Below are 17,396 nucleotides of genomic sequence, written 5' to 3' on the forward strand. Positions count from 1 at the left end.
AGGAGTAGAAGTTGGGACTTCGGTAGCAGGTCCTAGAGAACAGTGGGTCACAAGATGTACGGATCCTTGGCCATTGACAGGGATCCTTGGTCGTTGGCAGGTCATCTTGTCGAGGCCGGTTCTTGGCGCGTCTAGTCCCGGAACCCACTCTTTCCGCTTCCCCCGTCCGGGGACTTTGTCGCGTGGAAGCCACGTGGCGAGTAGATCCCCTAGTCCATTAACGGAATAAAGACATCTCGACCCCTGAGTTCCTGTGGCCTCCCCTGACAACTGGCCAGGATGTTCGCAGTAAAGTGAAAGTCCTGTAATTAGGTAGCGGATTACTAAGTAAGCACACGGAGTTGCCGAGATGGAACTGGTAGGCTGAAAGTGAGTTGTCACGGCCACTCCTAAACATCTTTCACTCCCAGAACGATTGTCACCCCCCCAAAACATCTGTTTTCCCCCAAAGCATCTTTCCCCGCCCAAGTTACTCTGGACGTTGACAAGGTCCAGCTCTATACCCCTGCATATCCTTATCCACCTCTTTTTAACATCTTAGGGCGAATCGACGCAGCCTCTACTTCCCAAGGTACGACCCCCTGAACCTTTCTGGGACAGGATGACGCTGCCGGGGAACCATGTTCTCTGCTATCTCAAGCCTCTTATGGGGAAAGCCCCCACATATTCTGCATCCCACACCAGTCAGGATGACCTTCACGCGCCGGTGCGAGGTTGGTCAACTTCCACTTGACTTCCGCTTGTTGCCTGCAAGTTTACGATGCAGACAGGGATTGGCAATTAAGAAGGCTGCCATTTTGCCAATCCTAATCTCAACCTTCGTAGAGAGTTTTATGTCCTCGACTATCGTCCATCTGCCAAATGCTGAGGGGGCCGAGAGGAATGCGCTTAGCCAGGCTCTGGCTTCGCCAAGGGCCGGGCTTTTCTGATCAACGGAAGAATCTCCTGTCGGCGTATTGATCCGGATCTGTGTACTTGCGGCTTCGGCTCGAGGTGTATCGAGGATGCAGTACATGATCGCTGCCGTGGGGTACGCCAACAGTCTACTCTCAGACTTCGTTCCATGTACTCTTTTCTCGAGAAGCTCTTCCATCTGACTCTCCGGCCAGCAATTGACTGTTCAGTACCTTTGAGGGTCTTTGACCATGGCAATCTCGTTGCTTCCGTGAAAACCAGCGCTTCGCCTTCAAACAAGCGTGGTTAGTTGAAATACGGACAGTAGGGGGGAGCGGGAGTGTTTGTCCTACTTGGACATTTCCAAGAATATTGCAAAACATGGGATAACCTGGTTTCACATTTAAATCATTGGCTCTTAACTCTTCTGTGCTGTTTATCAGAGGGAAGTCTTGGGATCCATGCCTGATCTTATGTAAGTCCCCTCCTCGACCACGCCGATAGCATGCATTGGCTTTCTCGAGAAAAAAAGCTAGGGCCGACAAGAAGCGGAAAGCGGCGAGAAAGCGGGCGCATGGTGTACCTAGGTAGCTAATTGGCCGAACGTTCACACAGTAGTAGCGTAATGATCTAGCCCGGCATGCGGCCGAAACCGAGGTCCAGTGGGCTGATCTGGAAGTCGCCGTCAAGTCGAGTTGGGAAGCAAAACATGAGGCAAGTTCCCATCATACCAGGCAGTTTCTCGTGGATATCTCGAGACATGTGCAATTAACGAGCACGTAAAATGAACTGAGATTTGATATTAGACTGTCGACAACTTTTTGACGTTCCATACTGAGTGAGGTTCTTATCTCTTGAAGACAAGATCAAGAGACGAGGAAAGCTTCAGCCAGGGTGGGGAAAGCACAAATAGTGTCCCAAGCTTTCAAACTAGCCTCAACCTTACCACGGCCGCTAGGTGCACGGAGTACTCCGCTCGCAATGTCGTTATTTGCAGTGGCCGTTTTCAGTATGTACCTACCTGAGCACCTCCCTGCCTCTTGTGATTTTGCGGGGTCTATATGAGAGAAAAAAATGGGTTACTGTTTTCTCCGTATTATTGTACTTAGTTGACGTGAGGCATTGGATGGCAGGGTATTCTGTTACAGGATGTAAAATCACTTGCAAAAGAAAGTCGTGACTTGGCTCCTGGGGGGAAATGGGGGTCAGTACTTTTGGGCGACCACAGTCTAGAACATGCATTATATTCCATGACGTATCATGGCTTCATGACATCACCATCAGACCACTTCTTTGCAGCATATCGAATATCGAATACGCAAGCTGCAAGCTACATCTGCCTATTGACCGTCGCTACGAGCCGAACACACCCTGATAGGTTCCCTAATTGATGTCCCCTGTATGATCCCACTCCCGCAGGCCCAAATGTGGTCCAGCCTTCCACCATGATTGCTGTTTCTCAGTGCTTCTTGCAGAGCTGCTTTGAGAAGGGCACCGATTGCATGGCGTGGGCACATTCCGCAGGTACATGTAGTGTCCATTGGATATCTATCACACCTATATAATGACCAACTGTACCTCAAATGATCAAACCTTGTCTTCCCACAACTTTCAACCCCGCAAATCAACTACCCTCAATTCCCTCGCACACTCCTCCACGGTCCCCTAAGCCAATTGGTTCTCACCACCAGCAGCAATTGTACAATGGGTGACTCGGAAGAGATTGAGAGCATCAGTCCGTACGGACCTGCTCGTTCCACCGTCAAGGGCAACCCTTTGTCCAAGGAGGAGATCGAGAAATACAATGACTTCTTCAAGGCGAGCCTGTACCTCGCCCTTGGCATGATCTACCTCCGGGACAACCCTCTGTTGAGACAACCACTCGAGCTCAAACACGTCAAAGCTCGACTTCTCGGCCACTTCGGCTCGGCGCCTGGCCAGATCTTCACTTACATGCACTTCAACCGTTTAATCAAGAAATACGATCTTGATGCGATTTACATCTCGGGGCCTGGCCATGGCGCTCCTGCCGTGCTCTCTCAAGCCTACTTGGAGGGCACGTACTCGGAGGTTTATCCCGACAAGTCAGAGGACGAGGATGGCATGCAGAGATTCTTCAAGGACTTCTCCTTCCCCGGCGGCATTGGGTCGCATGCCACGCCCGAGACCCCCGGCAGCATCCACGAGGGTGGAGAATTGGGATATTCCATCTCGCATGCTTTCGGCGCCGTCTTTGACCATCCAAGCCTCATTGCTCTGACTGTAGTTGGCGATGGTGAGGCCGAGACCGGTCCGCTCGCAACGGCGTGGCACAGCACCAAATTCCTCAACCCTATCACTGATGGCGCTGTGCTGCCCGTTTTGCACCTGAACGGCTACAAGATCAACAACCCGACCATCCTGGCCCGGATCAGTCACAAAGAGCTCGAGAGCCTGTTCATCGGCTACGGCTGGCAGCCGTACTTCGTCGAGGGCGACGACATCGAATCCATGCACCAGGCACTAGCCGCCACACTCGAGCGCTGCGTGGTTGAGATCAAGAAATACCAGAAGGAAGCCCGTGACTCAGGCAAGGCTCTCCGGCCTCGGTGGCCATTGGTCGTTCTCCGAACCCCCAAAGGGTGGACTGCCCCTCGCAAGGTCGACAACAAGTTCCTTGAGGGTTTCTGGCGTTCACATCAGGTGCCAATAACGGACGTGCGCGAGAACCCAAAGCACCTCGAGCTTCTGGAAAGCTGGATGCGAAGCTACGAGCCCGACCGCCTGTTCAAAGACGCCAGGATTAGCAAGGAACTGAAGGAGGCCCTCTGCCCCACTGGCAGCCGACGTATGAGCGCCAATCCTGTCGCCAATGGCGGCACCATCAAGAAGCCCCTGAAAATGCCGAATTTCCGCGACTATGCTATCAAGGTCGATAAGCCGGGTGTCACGTTCGATGCGAGCATGGTGAACATGTCAGCCTACCTGAGAGATGTTGTCGCCCTGAACATGACAAGCTTCCGTCTCTTTGGCCCCGATGAGACGGAGTCGAACAAGCTAGGAAAGGTGTATGAAGCGGGAAAGAAGGTATGGATGGGCGAGTACTTTGAGGAGGATAAGGATGGCGGCAACCTGGCTCCTGCCGGGCGCGTCATGGAGATGCTCTCGGAGCACACCTGCGAGGGCTGGCTCGAGGGCTATATCCTTACCGGCCGCCATGGCCTCCTCAACAGCTACGAGCCCTTCATCCACGTCATCGATTCCATGGTTAACCAGGTACGGGCTTGCACATTCACCGTCCCCCTCCTCACCGCTCATTGATTCGTTTCTCGTACTAAAACATATCTCCCGTAGCACTGCAAATGGATCGAAAAGGCGCTGGAGGTCGAATGGCGAGACAAGGTCGCCTCACTCAACATCTTACTGACAGCCGTGGTCTGGAGACAAGATCACAACGGCTTCACACACCAAGACCCTGGCTTCCTCGATGTCGTGGCCAATAAGAGTCCCGAAGTCGTCCGCATCTACCTGCCACCTGACGGAAACTGCCTCCTCTCAGTCATGGACCACTGTTTCCGGTCCTCCAACTACGTCAACGTTATCGTCTCTGACAAGCAGGAGCATCTTCAATACCTGTCCATGGAGGAAGCTGTCGTACACTGCACGAAGGGCATCGGTATCTGGCCTCAGTTCAGCTCTGACGCGGGTGAAGAGCCCGACCTTGTGATGGCGTCCTGTGGCGATATTCCGACACACGAGTCACTCGCCGCGATCGACCTGCTATTGCGACACTTCCCCGAACTGAAGATCCGCTGTGTCAACGTGGTCGACCTCTTCAAGCTGATCTCACACATTGACCACCCGCACGGCCTCACGGACCGCGAATGGGTCGGTCTCTTCACCGCCGACAAGCCCATCATCTTCAACTTTCACAGCTACCCCTGGCTGGTGCACCGCCTCACCTATAAGCGCCCTGGTAGCATCAATCTGCACGTCCGCGGGTACAAGGAGAAGGGCAACATTGACACGCCGCTCGAGCTGGCCATCCGCAACCAGACGGACCGGTTCAGCCTCGCCATGGACGCCATCGACAGGATGCCCCACCTGCACAACCGCGGCTCGGCGGCGCGGGAGGCCCTCCATAACGAGCAAATCAGGGCTCGGAACGAGGCCTACGAGACCGGGATCGACCCGCCGTTCCTGAAGAATTGGACGTGGCAGGAGAATGTCACAAAGGCGAAGAAGGCCTGAGACGGAGGCAGCAGCCAGCATCTTCCGCTGATGGTTCTGATGCCAAAGGAAGGCCGATATTGAGGCTGGGTATGGGGGGTTACGAGCCTAATGAAAGAGGGAACTGTAGGCTGGTGTTCAGGTATCATAATAGAACCATATTCGATTTCGACTACATTAACCTCAGACTCACCTCATTGAGAACATATCCTGGGGTGGAATCCTGTGTTGGCTTCGTCCCTTCGCGGTAGGGAGGACGCTCCTAGAACAAAGAAAGTAGCAGCAGCTTGCAAATTGGTTATATATATACCTACGCAAGGACACGATTTTCTATATTAATTGAATACTTGATTGCTAAAGAGTCTGTGAGGGCATTGCTCAACCCCAATTCAAAAGGCGAAATGGCAAAGATCTGATTGGCCTATACGGAGGCCCATAGGAGCCGGTGTCTCAAAACTGTCCTATGGGCCTCCGTAGCCTTGCTTGCGCCAAGTGGGGTCGGGACTTTTGCGGTCTAAGTGCGATAAGATAAGGCCCTTCAAAAAATTCAGAGCCATTCCGTCCATCCCCCAAGAAACCCCCCTCCATAAGTTCTTCTGATAGGATTGAGGAGCAGCAATACCACAACCATGGGCAAGAACAGGAAGTCTAAACGCCAATTGGTGCGGGATGAGAGGAGGAAGAAGAAATTGGGCCGGCGCCTGGCAAACGAGGAAGAAGGGCAGGAAAGAGGGCAAGAAGCAGAGACACAACAGCTCCAGCTCGAGACCGAGACCAAGACCCAAGACCAACATGCCGAGTTCATCCCCTTCGACGAAGATGTCCCCATGCACGATACCGCCCCTCCAAGCTACGAGCCCGAGAAAGAGTTCTTTGGTATGCTTGCTGACGAGGAGCAAGAGTACTTCCGCCACGCCGATGAGTTGCTGGAGCTGAACGACTTTCCCTCGCCCGAGGAGCGCGCCATCTTCCTGCAAAACGTCTTTAAGGAGGCAGAAGGGAAGGAGTTGAAGCTGGCAAGCAGCCAGTCCTGCTCACGTCTGATGGAGCGTCTGATATTGTTATCAAACTCCCAGCAGAAGAAGCATCTATTTGAGGAGTTCGCTGGGCACTTCCTCACCCTCGTCACACACCGCTTCGCCAGCCATTGTTGCGAGAAACTCTTCATTCAGTCCGCACCGGTTGTCACAGAGGAGCTGGAGGGTGCTCCAGCGGCGGTCTCGCATGATTCCGGTGAGGATGACCAGAAACCGCAGGCTCCCATGGAGGACCTGTTTCTTCAGATGTTGGACGAACTGGAGGAGCACCTCACTTTCCTCCTCTCAGACCGTTACGCCTCTCATACCATTCGAGTGCTCCTCGTCATCTTATCCGGAAGGACACTAGATCAAATATCAACCAAGTCGTTACTACAGAGCAAAAAGAAGGAGTATATCACAGTCGCTGGAGCCCAGTCAGCCGAAGGCAACGAGCTCTTGTCTCGGAAAAGAGCAGTCCCCGGATCGTTTACCATGGCCATTCGAAAGATCATTACTGATTCGACATCAACCATGGATTCTACAGCTCTCCGAGTCTTGGCAAAACATCCCACTGGAAACCCCGTCCTTCAGTTGCTTTTGGAACTCGACATTTCCCTCAACACCAAATCGAAAGAGGCGAAACCAGACGATGAGGCGGAGACACCGCTTCTCGAGAGACTAATTCCAGGGGCTCCGTCTTCGTTCAAGGACGAAGACTCGAGTGCCTCGGAGTTTGTCAACTCCATGATCTATGATCCTATTGGCTCGAGACTTCTCGAAACTCTCATCATGTATAGCCCTGGCAAGATTTTCAAGGGGATGCAAGCACATTACTTCGGGCCGCGGATACACAACCTCTTGAGAAATGACATCGCCTCATATCCTGCAATTCGGGTGCTCAATCGGCTGAGCAAGGAAGATCTTGTAGATGCCGTGCAGAAGTCATTGCCGCACGTCCCGCTCCTACTTGAGAAGGGGCGCTTCAATGTGCTGAAAACACTATTTGAGCGGTGTGATGTACGGAAAGCCCAGGCCGAAATTGACGCTCTCCTGGAGGCTGTGATCAACCTCTATGGGGGCCATCCCGAGATCCTGGTCCCCAAACTCTGTAGCTTGGAGGCAGAAGAAGCACGGGAAGGATTCCAACAGGACATCAAGAACAAGCAGTCTCTGGTCTCTCACGGCTGTCAGCTGGTGGGGGCCATGCTTGGCATAGCAGGCTCGCCTTCCGAGGCCGTCCAGACCTCAATTTTGGCGCTCTCTCCTGAGTATCTCGTCTCCCTAGCAACATCTTCAGGGCCCACAGCAAATATCTTGACGACCGCCTTCGCCACTCCTTCTCGGGGTCCCGCATTCCACAAAGTACTTGTTGCCAACCTGGTACCACATGTTATGGAGCTTGTCAACTCGCAATATGGTCATAACATACTCAATGCCATCATCAACGCTCCTTCCAAGGGCGATGGGATATCAATTCCATTCCATCTGAAGGAGGTCATCGTCTCTCAGCTATCTGATCACGAGAGAGAAATCAGAGAGTCGTGGACAGGAAGAAATGTGTGGCGAACGTGGAAAGGTGACGTGTGGAACCATCGGAAAGCCGAGTGGATAAGGTGGGCGAAGGAAAGGGACCCGGAAGGAGCCAGGCAGGCAGCGACGCCGAAACCGAGACACGGCGGCAAATGGGACGAGGCGCGGAGGAGGCAGAATTTCGATACGGGGAGGAGGGTAGGGAATACGGTGACGCCTGTGTAAGGACTTTTATGATACCCACCGGGGAGTAACAGCTGTTATTATGATATGGGGATCCCTTGACACTGCTCGCCGGTTCGAAGGTAACACTTACCACTTCTACCACTTCTACCGCCCTCTTCGTCGCATTGCCGCTTACCCCTTGGTCATCTCTCTCCCTCTCTCAGGGTCTACCATAAATGCTCCTCTGGCTCATGTGGACCCGGAAGTGATCATGATAGCTGATACCCCCCTGGCCTTTGTATAGACTTGATGCAGTGCAGGATATCGAGAGCATTACTCCCCCTAGCTTATTGCCCAACAGCAACAAATACAGCAACAAATGGACTTTCGTGGGGGATGAGAGAGGGTTAGGGGTTAGGGGCCAGGCTGTTGCTAGGGGAGCATGTGAGATTCACTTCAAAGTTGACCTCACATATAGGTGAAGGAGGTACCTACTTAATTGCCCTTTCCAAGAGGGCGGTAACCTGGGAAACGCGATCATAATTGTTTTCCCTCCAAGCCTGAAGTTCGCGTGTTCCTGCATTTCATCCGCCACCATCAAGGTACCTCCTACCTACCTACCTACCTAAAGGCCTCCCGACCTTACAAAACCCACCCACCCACATCACCACATCACCACACTCGCCGAGATTTCCAATCAAAATCGCCGTGCACTTCCCGCCATGGACGGCAACCCTTTGTCAAATGGTATGCCTGCCATGGACAAAACTACTTTTCCAAGTGGTATTCCCGCCATGGGCGATAATCCTTTGTCAGGTAGTGTGCCTGCTGCCATGGAGGATCTTCTTTTGTCAAAAGGTTTCCCTGCCGCGGCCGATATTCCTTGGCCAACTGATATGCCTTGGCGCAGGGAGCCTGAGACTCCTTTGTCTCCTTTCTCAAAACGTTTGCATCTTGCAATGGAGAATGAAGTGAGAAAACATGAAGCGAGAAAACTTGCAGAAATGGAACCCACGGGACAGGACACAACGGGAAAGGGGATGATAGAAATGTTCCAGGTTGATGATGACTTCGATCCTTTCGGCCCTGCAGTCGATGCACCTGAAGAGGACTCTGAGCAGGAAGTCTCAGCCGAGGAGGAGAAGGTCAAGGCGGAGCATACTCGTCTTCTCCGAGAGGTAAGTCTGCACCTACTGAATGAACCTCAAGCCTAGTGGCCTGCCGCACACTTGATCTCACACAAGACCCTGCCATTGGGAGAATGGTCCCTTTGTCATGTCCTCAACTGCCCTTGACCGTGTCGGCGATACTCCCCCTCCTCAGAGTTGGCAGACTAACATGGTGCGTGTGGCCTCTAAACAGTGGCATCGGAATCATCATCTCGAGCACCTCTATGACGGGAAGAGAACCCCGATTGGCAATGTCAGCAAAGCCATCCCCATCTATCTAATCATTTGGTTCGGAAGCATGTGGAAGACCCACGTCCCATTTCCAGGAGCAACTCTGAGTATGGCGAGACTTCCTCGCCAACCAGCCGAATATCCACCACCAAATCCCGCGTATCCCCTCAACAACCCTCCATATCTTCCACCTCAGATTCCTCAAGTTCTTCAGATCCCTCAGAATATTTCGCCACCAATCGATCCGGTCTCGCTCCCGCCAGTATCTGCAACCATGGACGTTGACAACACTCCCTCGGTTCCACTTGCGGCTCTCACCGCTGACCCGGAGCCAAATTCTTGGTCGGCCACCCCCGCTCCAGCTGCCAGGCGCGTCGTGACCCGCGCTGCCCGTCCCACGCCCGTCATGGTCCCCGCTGCCGCTGCTGGACCCGCGATGGCCCCCGCCGCGGCCGCCGCGCCCGGTCCCTTCATGATGCCCGTCGCCGCCGCGCCCGGCCCCTTCTTGATGCCCGTCGCCGCTCCCGGCGCCGTCATGGCACCCGTCGCCGGTCCCAGGCGCGCCGTGGCCCCGGGGATGTGCCCCGACTGCGGCTATCCGATGTCCAACTGCTGCCGCGGGAAAGGGAAGAAGAAGGACAAGCCCAAGAAGCCCAGGTACCGCGGCCCTCCCGGCGGCAAGGGCCAGCACAACATGGGTGTCGTCGAGCCCGGCAAGCCGAAGAAGGTGGCTCCGAAGGTCGAGAAGGTGAGGAAGGATTTTCCCTGGTTCCGCCCCCCCCCCCCCCCCCCTCTTCCCCCCCAAGATGACGGGAGTCATGAACTGATGATCTAACGGGACGGTATCACAGGCCGAGAAAACCGCGGAAGTGGCTAAAGATGGCACCGATGCCAAGGACTGGGTTAAGAAATAGTAGTCCGGTCCGACTACCACGCTGGCGAAAAAGCAGCCAGCCAAGACTTGTCGTCTAGTTCTGACGGGACCGGAAGGGGATAGCACGGCCGGTATGGCGTGCTCGATGATCCAAGTCTAAAAATTGGGTGTCCCTCTCCATCTGTCTGGAAACCCACATATGGGGGATATTCCGGGGCGGACGACTGTGAGTACCTCTCCCGCCCTCTCCCTCTCTTCCAGCCTGGTTCCCTGAGCTTGTGGCATGTTCTCACCGGTCGATGCTAACCAATCCTCTCGCTAGTGGCTTTCTTTCCTCTCCTTTCCTTTTCGATTTTGTTTTCGTTTTTTTTTTGGGGGGGGAGACTATCCGTGTGCCTGATGATAGGCAACCGGTTTGATGGGAAGTGCTCCGAGTGAGCCAATAATACCCAACATGTCCCCGAAGAATTTCCCCTGGCAACTGTTTTCGGTCCTTGGAGACCAACTGGAGGACATCATCCCGTCTTCCATTTCATCATGACCCATGCCCTGGCGCCTTAGTCTATGACTGAGGAAAGCCATGTGCTTCGTGATCAGGGTGCCCCTTGGTCAGGGGGAGAGAGGACCGGCAGGTTAGGAGAGTTCCGAGGAAGCTCCTTCAGTTAGGCCTAGGTAGTCACTCAGAAAACACGGACTGAAGTTTCGCACTTTCGCCTAGTTTCTTTCTCCAAGACCAATGGGTATCGGTATTATCTGCCTATCACTAGGAGTGGAGTACTCCCAGCCGCTCCTCCATAAGATCACCAACACCAGACCAACGCCCAAATTTGACAGTAATTCTCCTCCCAAGACCTTCCGTACGAGACCGTCGTCGTGAATGCATAATAACCCTCACCCGGAGGAGAAAAATCTGCTCGAAAGAAAGTCCAAAAAAACCGTCCCGAGCTGCGCGCCCCCTCGTTCGTACCCCTTTCCCCTTGATACCAGGGGGTCTAAACGGTGTGAAGGAATGAATCCGAAGATAGAAGTAGCATCCCGAATCACCGGGTGTGATTGTGCAGCGAGCCTCCCCTCCCGCAAGCGTAACAAGCAAACCGCAACCGCGGGAAAGATCCGATGGCGAAAACCGTGAGGAGAGTGGGGGGTTCCAGATTGCCTGATTCAAGCCTGTGCAGGCGTGCGTGTAACGGAACCGTGACCGTCCTCGAGCGTCACACACCAAAAGAAAAACACCACTGCTTCCTCCTGTGACCGACCAACCGAGCTCTCAACGGGCCTCAGCCTCGAGCTTGCCCAGCTCCTCCGTGTTGACCCACGCGTCCCACGAGTCCCCGTCCCCGCCACCGGGGGTCCCGATCCTGCTCCCCTCATGGTGGTGGTAGTGGCTATGGCCCGAGAACCCCTCGGCGGCGGCGAACCGGTTCGACGAATGCAGGCCCGGGTTGAAGTAACCGACCTCCTCTAGCATCGGCCAGGCCTGCTGTTGGTGGTGGTGTTGGTGGTGGCCCTTCATCCTGTACGCGGCGGGGTCGGCTGTCATGGGGTTGACGGGTGCGGCGAAATGGGTCGTTTCCATGCCCGTGTGGGGCAGGCCCGACATGTCGCCGGGGATGCCGAAGAAGGTGCCAGCCATTGGGTCGCTGAGGTCGATGTTCGCGAGGAGTTTTGTCTCTTGCGGCAGCTCGGCCGTGAACGATGAGCGCTGCGGGGAGGAGTCGTGGACCGAGGCAAGGGTCGGGTCGATGAGGCCTGGCATCGACGAGGATGGTACCGTGATGTGGTAGGGCTGCGGCTGGTGGGCGAAGGTCGATGGGGAGTGGGACCGCGTCGTGTCTGAGTTTCCTGAGCCCGGCGTCAAGCTGGGCGTCGATAGCTGGTCGTCGGCCGAGGAGGGTAGTTGGACCGGGGAGCGGCTTTGACGAGGGACGGACGGTCGCCGAGGCGACATTGAAGAGGTATGAGATGATGTTGATTGGGATCGGTTGGGATGGAAGGATTGGGGGTTGTGCGGCTGGGCCGGGCCGCATTGGTTCTCTGCTAATGGCTGGAAGTACACCGACTGAACCAGATTCTGTGACATCTGAGACGCGTTTGGGAAAGACTCGGAGAACATCCGGTTGACCTCCTGGTGTCGCGCCAGGGTCCTCATGGCTACCTGGTTCGTGATGTATGCGTTTAGTCTGCTGTTCATGTCCTCGGAAGATGTCTGAAGGTGTGCTGCGAGGGCTCGGTAGTGACGAGGCAGGTCATCCTCCTCCTCCTCATACATCTCCTCTTTTATGACAATCTCTTCGGAAATCTTGAACCCCTTTCCCGTCCTCTTCTTGTGGATCTCAGAGGCCATGCGTGCCGACTGCACTCGAGCCTCGATACTGCGATCTGCTCTTCGCGAGGCTGCGATATATGCTCGCTCCTGGTTTTCCTCATGTGATCTTTCCGTCTGCTCGCCGAGTTAGATACACGTTTCTGGTGTTCGTCAACTTTGGATTACACACCTTTTTCTGAACTCTGTCCATGTCTATGGGGAGTGGAGAGGAGATATCTAGCGGACGTTTCGGCATGGTTGCTGGATTCACACGATGCGAGGCTGGTGGATCTTTTGAGTAGAGTCGACAGCCTTTCCGCGGCCAGACTGGTCCAATTAAGGGGTATGATACACAGCTGAGATCAGGTCGAAGGAATCAATGAATGCGCTTCAAGCTCAGGATAGTATTGTGCCTGTTTGTGTCGCGCGGGTAGGTATAGTGTGTAGACTGGCTCCTCTGAAAACACTGGGATATCAGAAAGGGTCGGGATGCCCGTGCCTTTGTAGAAGAAACCCTCATCCCAGCCGTTGGATCTTGTGTTATATAAGAGAGCCAGTTGAGCCTATCCCTGCAGCCCCAAAAGGACAGGGAAGACAGGGAGCTACCTTGGAAATGGCAAGCCCACTCGAGACACGCTTCGAAACCAGGTTGTTTGTTTGGATTGAAAGCCAATGTAGTGGATACCGATCCGGACAAGAGAGTGGTGATCGATCTCGATCAAAGGGACAGATTGTTATGATGGCACAGCAGACGAGGTACCTCCCATGTCCCTCCAGGGTTTCCCCCCACCGCGTGTCGCAGGCTGCATGTCCTCTGCCATGGCACCGATTTTTGGCCATCAACAGGTAGTTGTATGTTAAAATATTTCGGGTCATTATTTTGAGTTATGTGATCACTCGCTAGGACCTGTTTCTCCACCATATTGCGTATTCGGCTTGCTTGCCAATCTACTGTGGTATCCATCTTCGCTGTAGCGACGGCTGAGAACTTTTAACGAATGGGGTTGATTAAAAGTTGCGTATAAAAAACGTAGGTGTACATACCGTGGATCAAACGAGCAGGGAAATCCCACACAAGGCAGTTACTGGGTCTACCACCTTGACCTGCTGCAGCACGGGGTTCCAGGCACATCCAATGGAAGGCAATCGCAGTGTCCGAAATCAAGGAACCTTGAGGGCTTCAATGTCCGTGTGGTAACTAAGGCTGTTCCTTGATGGCTAGCTGCACGAAGCTCCGGTTGGAATACCGCACCCCAATCCTGCGCGTCAAATTAGGATTATTGCCCCATCAATTTCTACCCAATGGATAAAGCGCGCCGATTCTCGGGGAGACGGACGGAATAGCAGAAGTCAGTTTGATATGGAGCTCAACCTCCGGGTGCTGTGATTGGAGCCCTTTTTTAACTTTTTTTTTTGAAAAAAAATGAAAAAAAAATAAAAAAAATTCCTTTTTATTCTTTTTTATTCCCAGTATCTCATCTTCCCGAAGCCACTTCATTACAAGGTACAGTCCACCCGTCCTTTGTCAAAAGCTTTTCCGTCTATTGTCGGCATTCTTGCTGGAGGTTGACGTCAAATGCGGGGAGCTTGGACAGCTGTCCGTTACGTAAGGTGCCACAGTTGCAGGGATGTGCCCGCGAATTGGGGCATAACCCAAAAACTTTTTGACACTCGTCGGAAATTCTAATCTTTTATTTTTTTTGCCAGGGCTTATCTTTTACAAAGCTGAGCGTGAAACTGACCCAATTGAAGCTGGATTATATCACTGACCATCTAGTAGGGTTAGGGTTGTCTGACACAGAGGACGTTGTTGCGGTGCTCTACAGCTGCAGCTTTGGTCGGAGCATTTGGTCCGACAGGTGGAAAGAAAGGGCGGGAAATGAAGATACATCAAGGTACTCAGTCCCCGCAAAATGTATTAACAGGCCCACTCCACACGCATTAAGCTCTGGACTACGGATTAGTGCCAGCCACCGCACAGGGGCATCATGCCGGCCTCACTTACGTCACTTCTGAGGCGCGGCATTGGACATTGAGGAAGGTATAAAATAATATCAACCTAGCCCAACCCCCTGTCTTGGAGTTTAATGCGCTTATGTGGGAATTGGTGGGTGTTTTTTTGATAAACATTTGAGCTACTGGGTCATCTTCATCTGAACAGCTTGTGACTTCACACGAATGCACGAACTGTCCCAGGTAGCCAAACCCTGCTATCCGTCATTGCCTACCCGGGGGCCAAGGAAAAAAAAAGTGGCAGAACCGTTCTGGCTGTTGTGCTCCTAAGGCCAGAAATGCCCTGATTTTTTGCTTTTGGAGCTGGTAATTATGGGGAGCTCGGTAGTGGGGGGGTGCAATAGGCGCGAATGCTTTCATGCCTAATCTCGATGGGGAATTACAAGAATCCCATACCGATGTTGCATGGCATTCCTGGCCGCTGCTTGCCCCATCTGATTGGCCTCTTTCAATTCCTGAGGGATGCATCACTTCCAACGGAGCAAATGGCAATTGCCTCACTGACATTCTGCTCCGGACGAACCTTGGCTCTGTACACTAGGTATGCAGTGGAATGGCGTTTTCTGCCTTGATCCTTTCTCTTCTTCAGGTTTTCAGTAACGCCGAAATAATGTCGAAGGCCCACAAAGCGGCACTCCTCGAGCCGGCGCTTGCTGCTTCCAACGCCCTCCCCCTCGATTAGTTCAAAGGAATAATCGTAGGAATGACGAGGGAGTATACATACGTAGACAGTGTCCTTCATTGGATCCATGAGATGACATCACTTCCCGTTCTACTGGAGCCGTCTTACAGCGCCAAAATGGCTCCCGCGATGCGTACTCTACACCTTCTTCAGGGGTGTGGAGCTCTGGTGGGAGTCGATCCCGATACTTTGTCGGCTGTCGATCCTCAGACTTGACATCAGACAGGTTACACAGCGAGCACCATCTGCCCGATTAATCGTTGTTCCATGAAGTACCCAGACGTCCAGATCTCACGCGATCGAGGATCTTTGCCCAGTTCATTCGTTCCCAACTGCCTGCCCACTGGGCCACGTCCTTCTGCTGCTTTGAGGATCTTGAATACTCATGAAGGACCAAGTGGCTTCTAGAACACTCCTCCTGTCTCAGCCACCCGGCATCGACACCCCTCGATGCGACGACTGTAATGGTGATGTTCGATGATATTGAAACGTTCTTCTTGGGAACTTGTTCGCCGATTGAACACAGCGTTTCCAATCTCCCCGTAGGATCACGTCAATCCGTATCAAGACAACCCCGCCCCCCGTTCCCTTTTCGAACGGCATTCCAATGAGCTACGTTGTATGCCGCAAAGGATTACCAAGCCATGGCGACAGGCCTTGCCTGTTGGCTCCAACCAATTGAAGTGTAAACAGCGCAGGTAATGATCGCCGCATTGGTAGGGAGCTCTCATCAGCTGACCTTCGGCCGGACCCCGAGCCATTGATACTATGGTAGCTGCATGCTTCAACGTTGCGCCAATGAATCGGTGAGACCATTGGAAAACATTGGATTCGTATGCGGAGGCATGCAGGTACAGGGGGGTTCCTTTTTGCAGGGTCGTCCACGGCCCCTGGTTCCGGACACCACAGTAGCATTGCTTGCATCATAGAATAGCATGCAACGGCTTTCTTGTCCAACAACTCCTCCCATATGTTTACGCGCAGCTATGAAGGTCCCAAGTACGACGCTTTCCCATGAAGGGAGGGTTACCAGTTGATTGACCTGAGGTACCGGAACATGATACGACTATTATCCGGAATAATCGGGTTAGCTCGCTCGGCTCCAGTGTGCAAAACATGAAGGATTCTGTAGGATCGGGACTCCTGTAGGATTGGGGTCCTGAAGTGGCTCGAGATGATAACCCCGCGTCTCCTCGAACCCCCTCCCCCGGAGCAAGTAGAACAACCAACCCGGCAGAGAGAAAGGGCAAGCAGACATCTGTCGAGATGGAATCTGGTAGCATCGCCACGAAAGCGGCCTCTGGCCTCCGCTACGACCCCAACTGGTGGAAGGTCGCCTCGCAGGCCGAAGCGCCGCCGCCGCCCGAACTCGACGACGTCTTCAAGCTCCGGGCCTTCGCCGAGGAGCTGGTGCACGGCATATCCAAGCGCGAGCCGTACCCGGACGCCGTCGAGGAGACCAAGACGGAGCTCGACAGCCCCGACGGCAGCCACAAGTTCACCGTGAGCCGGTTCGCGACGGCGGAGCAGCGCGCCCCGCCCGAGGAGGGCGAACCCCCGCGGCCGGCGGTGCTGTACCTCCACGGCGGCGGTATGGTCTCGTGCACGGTGGAGACCGTCGCGCCGGCGATCGCGCGCGGTGTCGCCGCGACCGGCGTCCAGTACTTCGCCGTCGACTACCCGCTGGCGCCCGAGTTCCGGGCCCCCGCGGCCGTCGACGACGTCTACGCCGCGCTGCAGTGGCTGTCGCGGGGCGCGGCCGGCATGCACGTCGACCCGGCGCGCATCGCCGTCATGGGCGACAGCGCGGGCGGCGGGCTCGCCGCCGGCGCGGTGCTCATGGCCCGGGACCGCGGCCTGAGCCCGCCTGTCGCGAAACAGGTCCTGGTGTGCCCCATGCTGGACGACCGCACGCGCTATCCCGACGGCTGGCCGCTGCTGGACTTTGTCACCTGGACGGCGCGAGACAACGACCTGGCGTGGGACGCGTACCTCGGCGCCGAGAATCGCGGGAAGCCGGGCGTCTCGGTATATGCGGCGCCGGGGAGGGTCGAGGACGCTGCGGGTCTGCCGAGCACCTATATCGAGGTCGGGGGGCTGGACCTGTTCCGCGACGAGGACATGAGGTATGCGCTCAAGCTGGCGGAGGCGAATGTGGAGGTGGAATTCCATCTGTACCCCGGTGTGCCGCATGGGTTTGAGGGGGGCGTAGGCTCGCACGTCGTGACCAAGGCCCTCGAGGGCAGGATCCGGGCTGTTCAGGCGGTGTAGGCGTAGCTGTGGCTTGCGTGTCAGTCTAGAGTGG

General features: G+C 54.6%; 5 protein-coding genes across 5 annotated transcripts; 4 read left to right on the forward strand and 1 right to left on the reverse strand.

Annotated features, from left to right (window-relative positions):
• Window positions 1–2,121: 2,121 nt before the first annotated feature.
• Window positions 2,122–5,464, forward strand: QBC33DRAFT_541081 (putative phosphoketolase). The gene is made up of 2 exons (XM_060428128.1): window positions 2,122–4,149; window positions 4,228–5,464. Exons 1-2 carry the CDS (start codon window positions 2,599–2,601, stop codon window positions 5,122–5,124), a joined length of 2,448 nt encoding a protein of 815 aa, XP_060282657.1. The 5' UTR covers window positions 2,122–2,598; the 3' UTR covers window positions 5,125–5,464.
• Window positions 5,465–5,539: 75 nt separating this feature from the next.
• On the forward strand, window positions 5,540–8,301 carry QBC33DRAFT_100395 (armadillo-type protein). The gene is made up of 2 exons (XM_060421832.1): window positions 5,540–7,957; window positions 8,122–8,301. Exon 1 carries the CDS (start codon window positions 5,733–5,735, stop codon window positions 7,875–7,877), a length of 2,145 nt encoding a protein of 714 aa, XP_060282658.1. The 5' UTR covers window positions 5,540–5,732; the 3' UTR covers window positions 7,878–7,957; window positions 8,122–8,301.
• QBC33DRAFT_588591 (uncharacterized protein) lies at window positions 8,231–10,255 on the forward strand. Its single transcript, XM_060431549.1, has 3 exons — window positions 8,231–8,995; window positions 9,180–9,965; window positions 10,069–10,255. The coding sequence occupies exons 1-3, from the start codon at window positions 8,540–8,542 to the stop codon at window positions 10,129–10,131; spliced, it is 1,305 nt and encodes a 434-aa protein (XP_060282659.1). The 5' UTR covers window positions 8,231–8,539; the 3' UTR covers window positions 10,132–10,255.
• A 1,035-nt stretch (window positions 10,256–11,290) lies between these two features.
• Window positions 11,291–12,883, reverse strand: QBC33DRAFT_100503 (uncharacterized protein). The gene is made up of 2 exons (XM_060421833.1): window positions 12,587–12,883; window positions 11,291–12,531 (listed from the first exon to the last, which is right to left on the reverse strand). The coding sequence occupies exons 1-2, from the start codon at window positions 12,650–12,652 to the stop codon at window positions 11,359–11,361; spliced, it is 1,239 nt and encodes a 412-aa protein (XP_060282660.1). The 5' UTR covers window positions 12,653–12,883; the 3' UTR covers window positions 11,291–11,358.
• Window positions 12,884–16,357: 3,474 nt separating this feature from the next.
• On the forward strand, window positions 16,358–17,362 carry QBC33DRAFT_578806 (alpha/beta hydrolase fold-domain-containing protein; the record flags this gene model as incomplete). The annotated part of the gene is made up of 1 exon (XM_060431094.1): window positions 16,358–17,362. The coding sequence occupies one exon, from the start codon at window positions 16,358–16,360 to the stop codon at window positions 17,360–17,362; it is 1,005 nt and encodes a 334-aa protein (XP_060282661.1).
• Window positions 17,363–17,396: the final 34 nt, after the last annotated feature.

This window comes from Phialemonium atrogriseum (genome assembly GCF_030411735.1).
Source record: "Phialemonium atrogriseum strain 8032-3 unplaced genomic scaffold QBC33scaffold_15, whole genome shotgun sequence".
Lineage (NCBI taxonomy): Eukaryota > Fungi > Ascomycota > Sordariomycetes > Cephalothecales > Cephalothecaceae > Phialemonium > Phialemonium atrogriseum.

What these genes read in the sequence shown, in the direction of transcription:
- QBC33DRAFT_541081 (XM_060428128.1), top strand. Translation starts at nt 2,599, where the DNA reads ATGGGTGACTCGGAAGAGATTGAGAGCATCAGTCCGTACGGACCTGCT. An exon ending in TCGATTCCATGGTTAACCAG is followed by an intron (nt 4,150 to 4,227) that starts GTACGGGCTTGC and finishes TATCTCCCGTAG; the next exon opens with CACTGCAAATGGATCGAAAA.
- QBC33DRAFT_100395 (XM_060421832.1), top strand. Translation starts at nt 5,733, where the DNA reads ATGGGCAAGAACAGGAAGTCTAAACGCCAATTGGTGCGGGATGAGAGG.
- QBC33DRAFT_588591 (XM_060431549.1), top strand. Translation starts at nt 8,540, where the DNA reads ATGGACGGCAACCCTTTGTCAAATGGTATGCCTGCCATGGACAAAACT. An exon ending in ATACTCGTCTTCTCCGAGAG is followed by an intron (nt 8,996 to 9,179) that starts GTAAGTCTGCAC and finishes GCCTCTAAACAG; the next exon opens with TGGCATCGGAATCATCATCT. An exon ending in TGGCTCCGAAGGTCGAGAAG is followed by an intron (nt 9,966 to 10,068) that starts GTGAGGAAGGAT and finishes ACGGTATCACAG; the next exon opens with GCCGAGAAAACCGCGGAAGT.
- QBC33DRAFT_100503 (XM_060421833.1), bottom strand. Translation starts at nt 12,652, where the DNA reads ATGCCGAAACGTCCGCTAGATATCTCCTCTCCACTCCCCATAGACATG. An exon ending in TGGACAGAGTTCAGAAAAAG is followed by an intron (nt 12,532 to 12,586) that starts GTGTGTAATCCA and finishes CTCGGCGAGCAG; the next exon opens with ACGGAAAGATCACATGAGGA.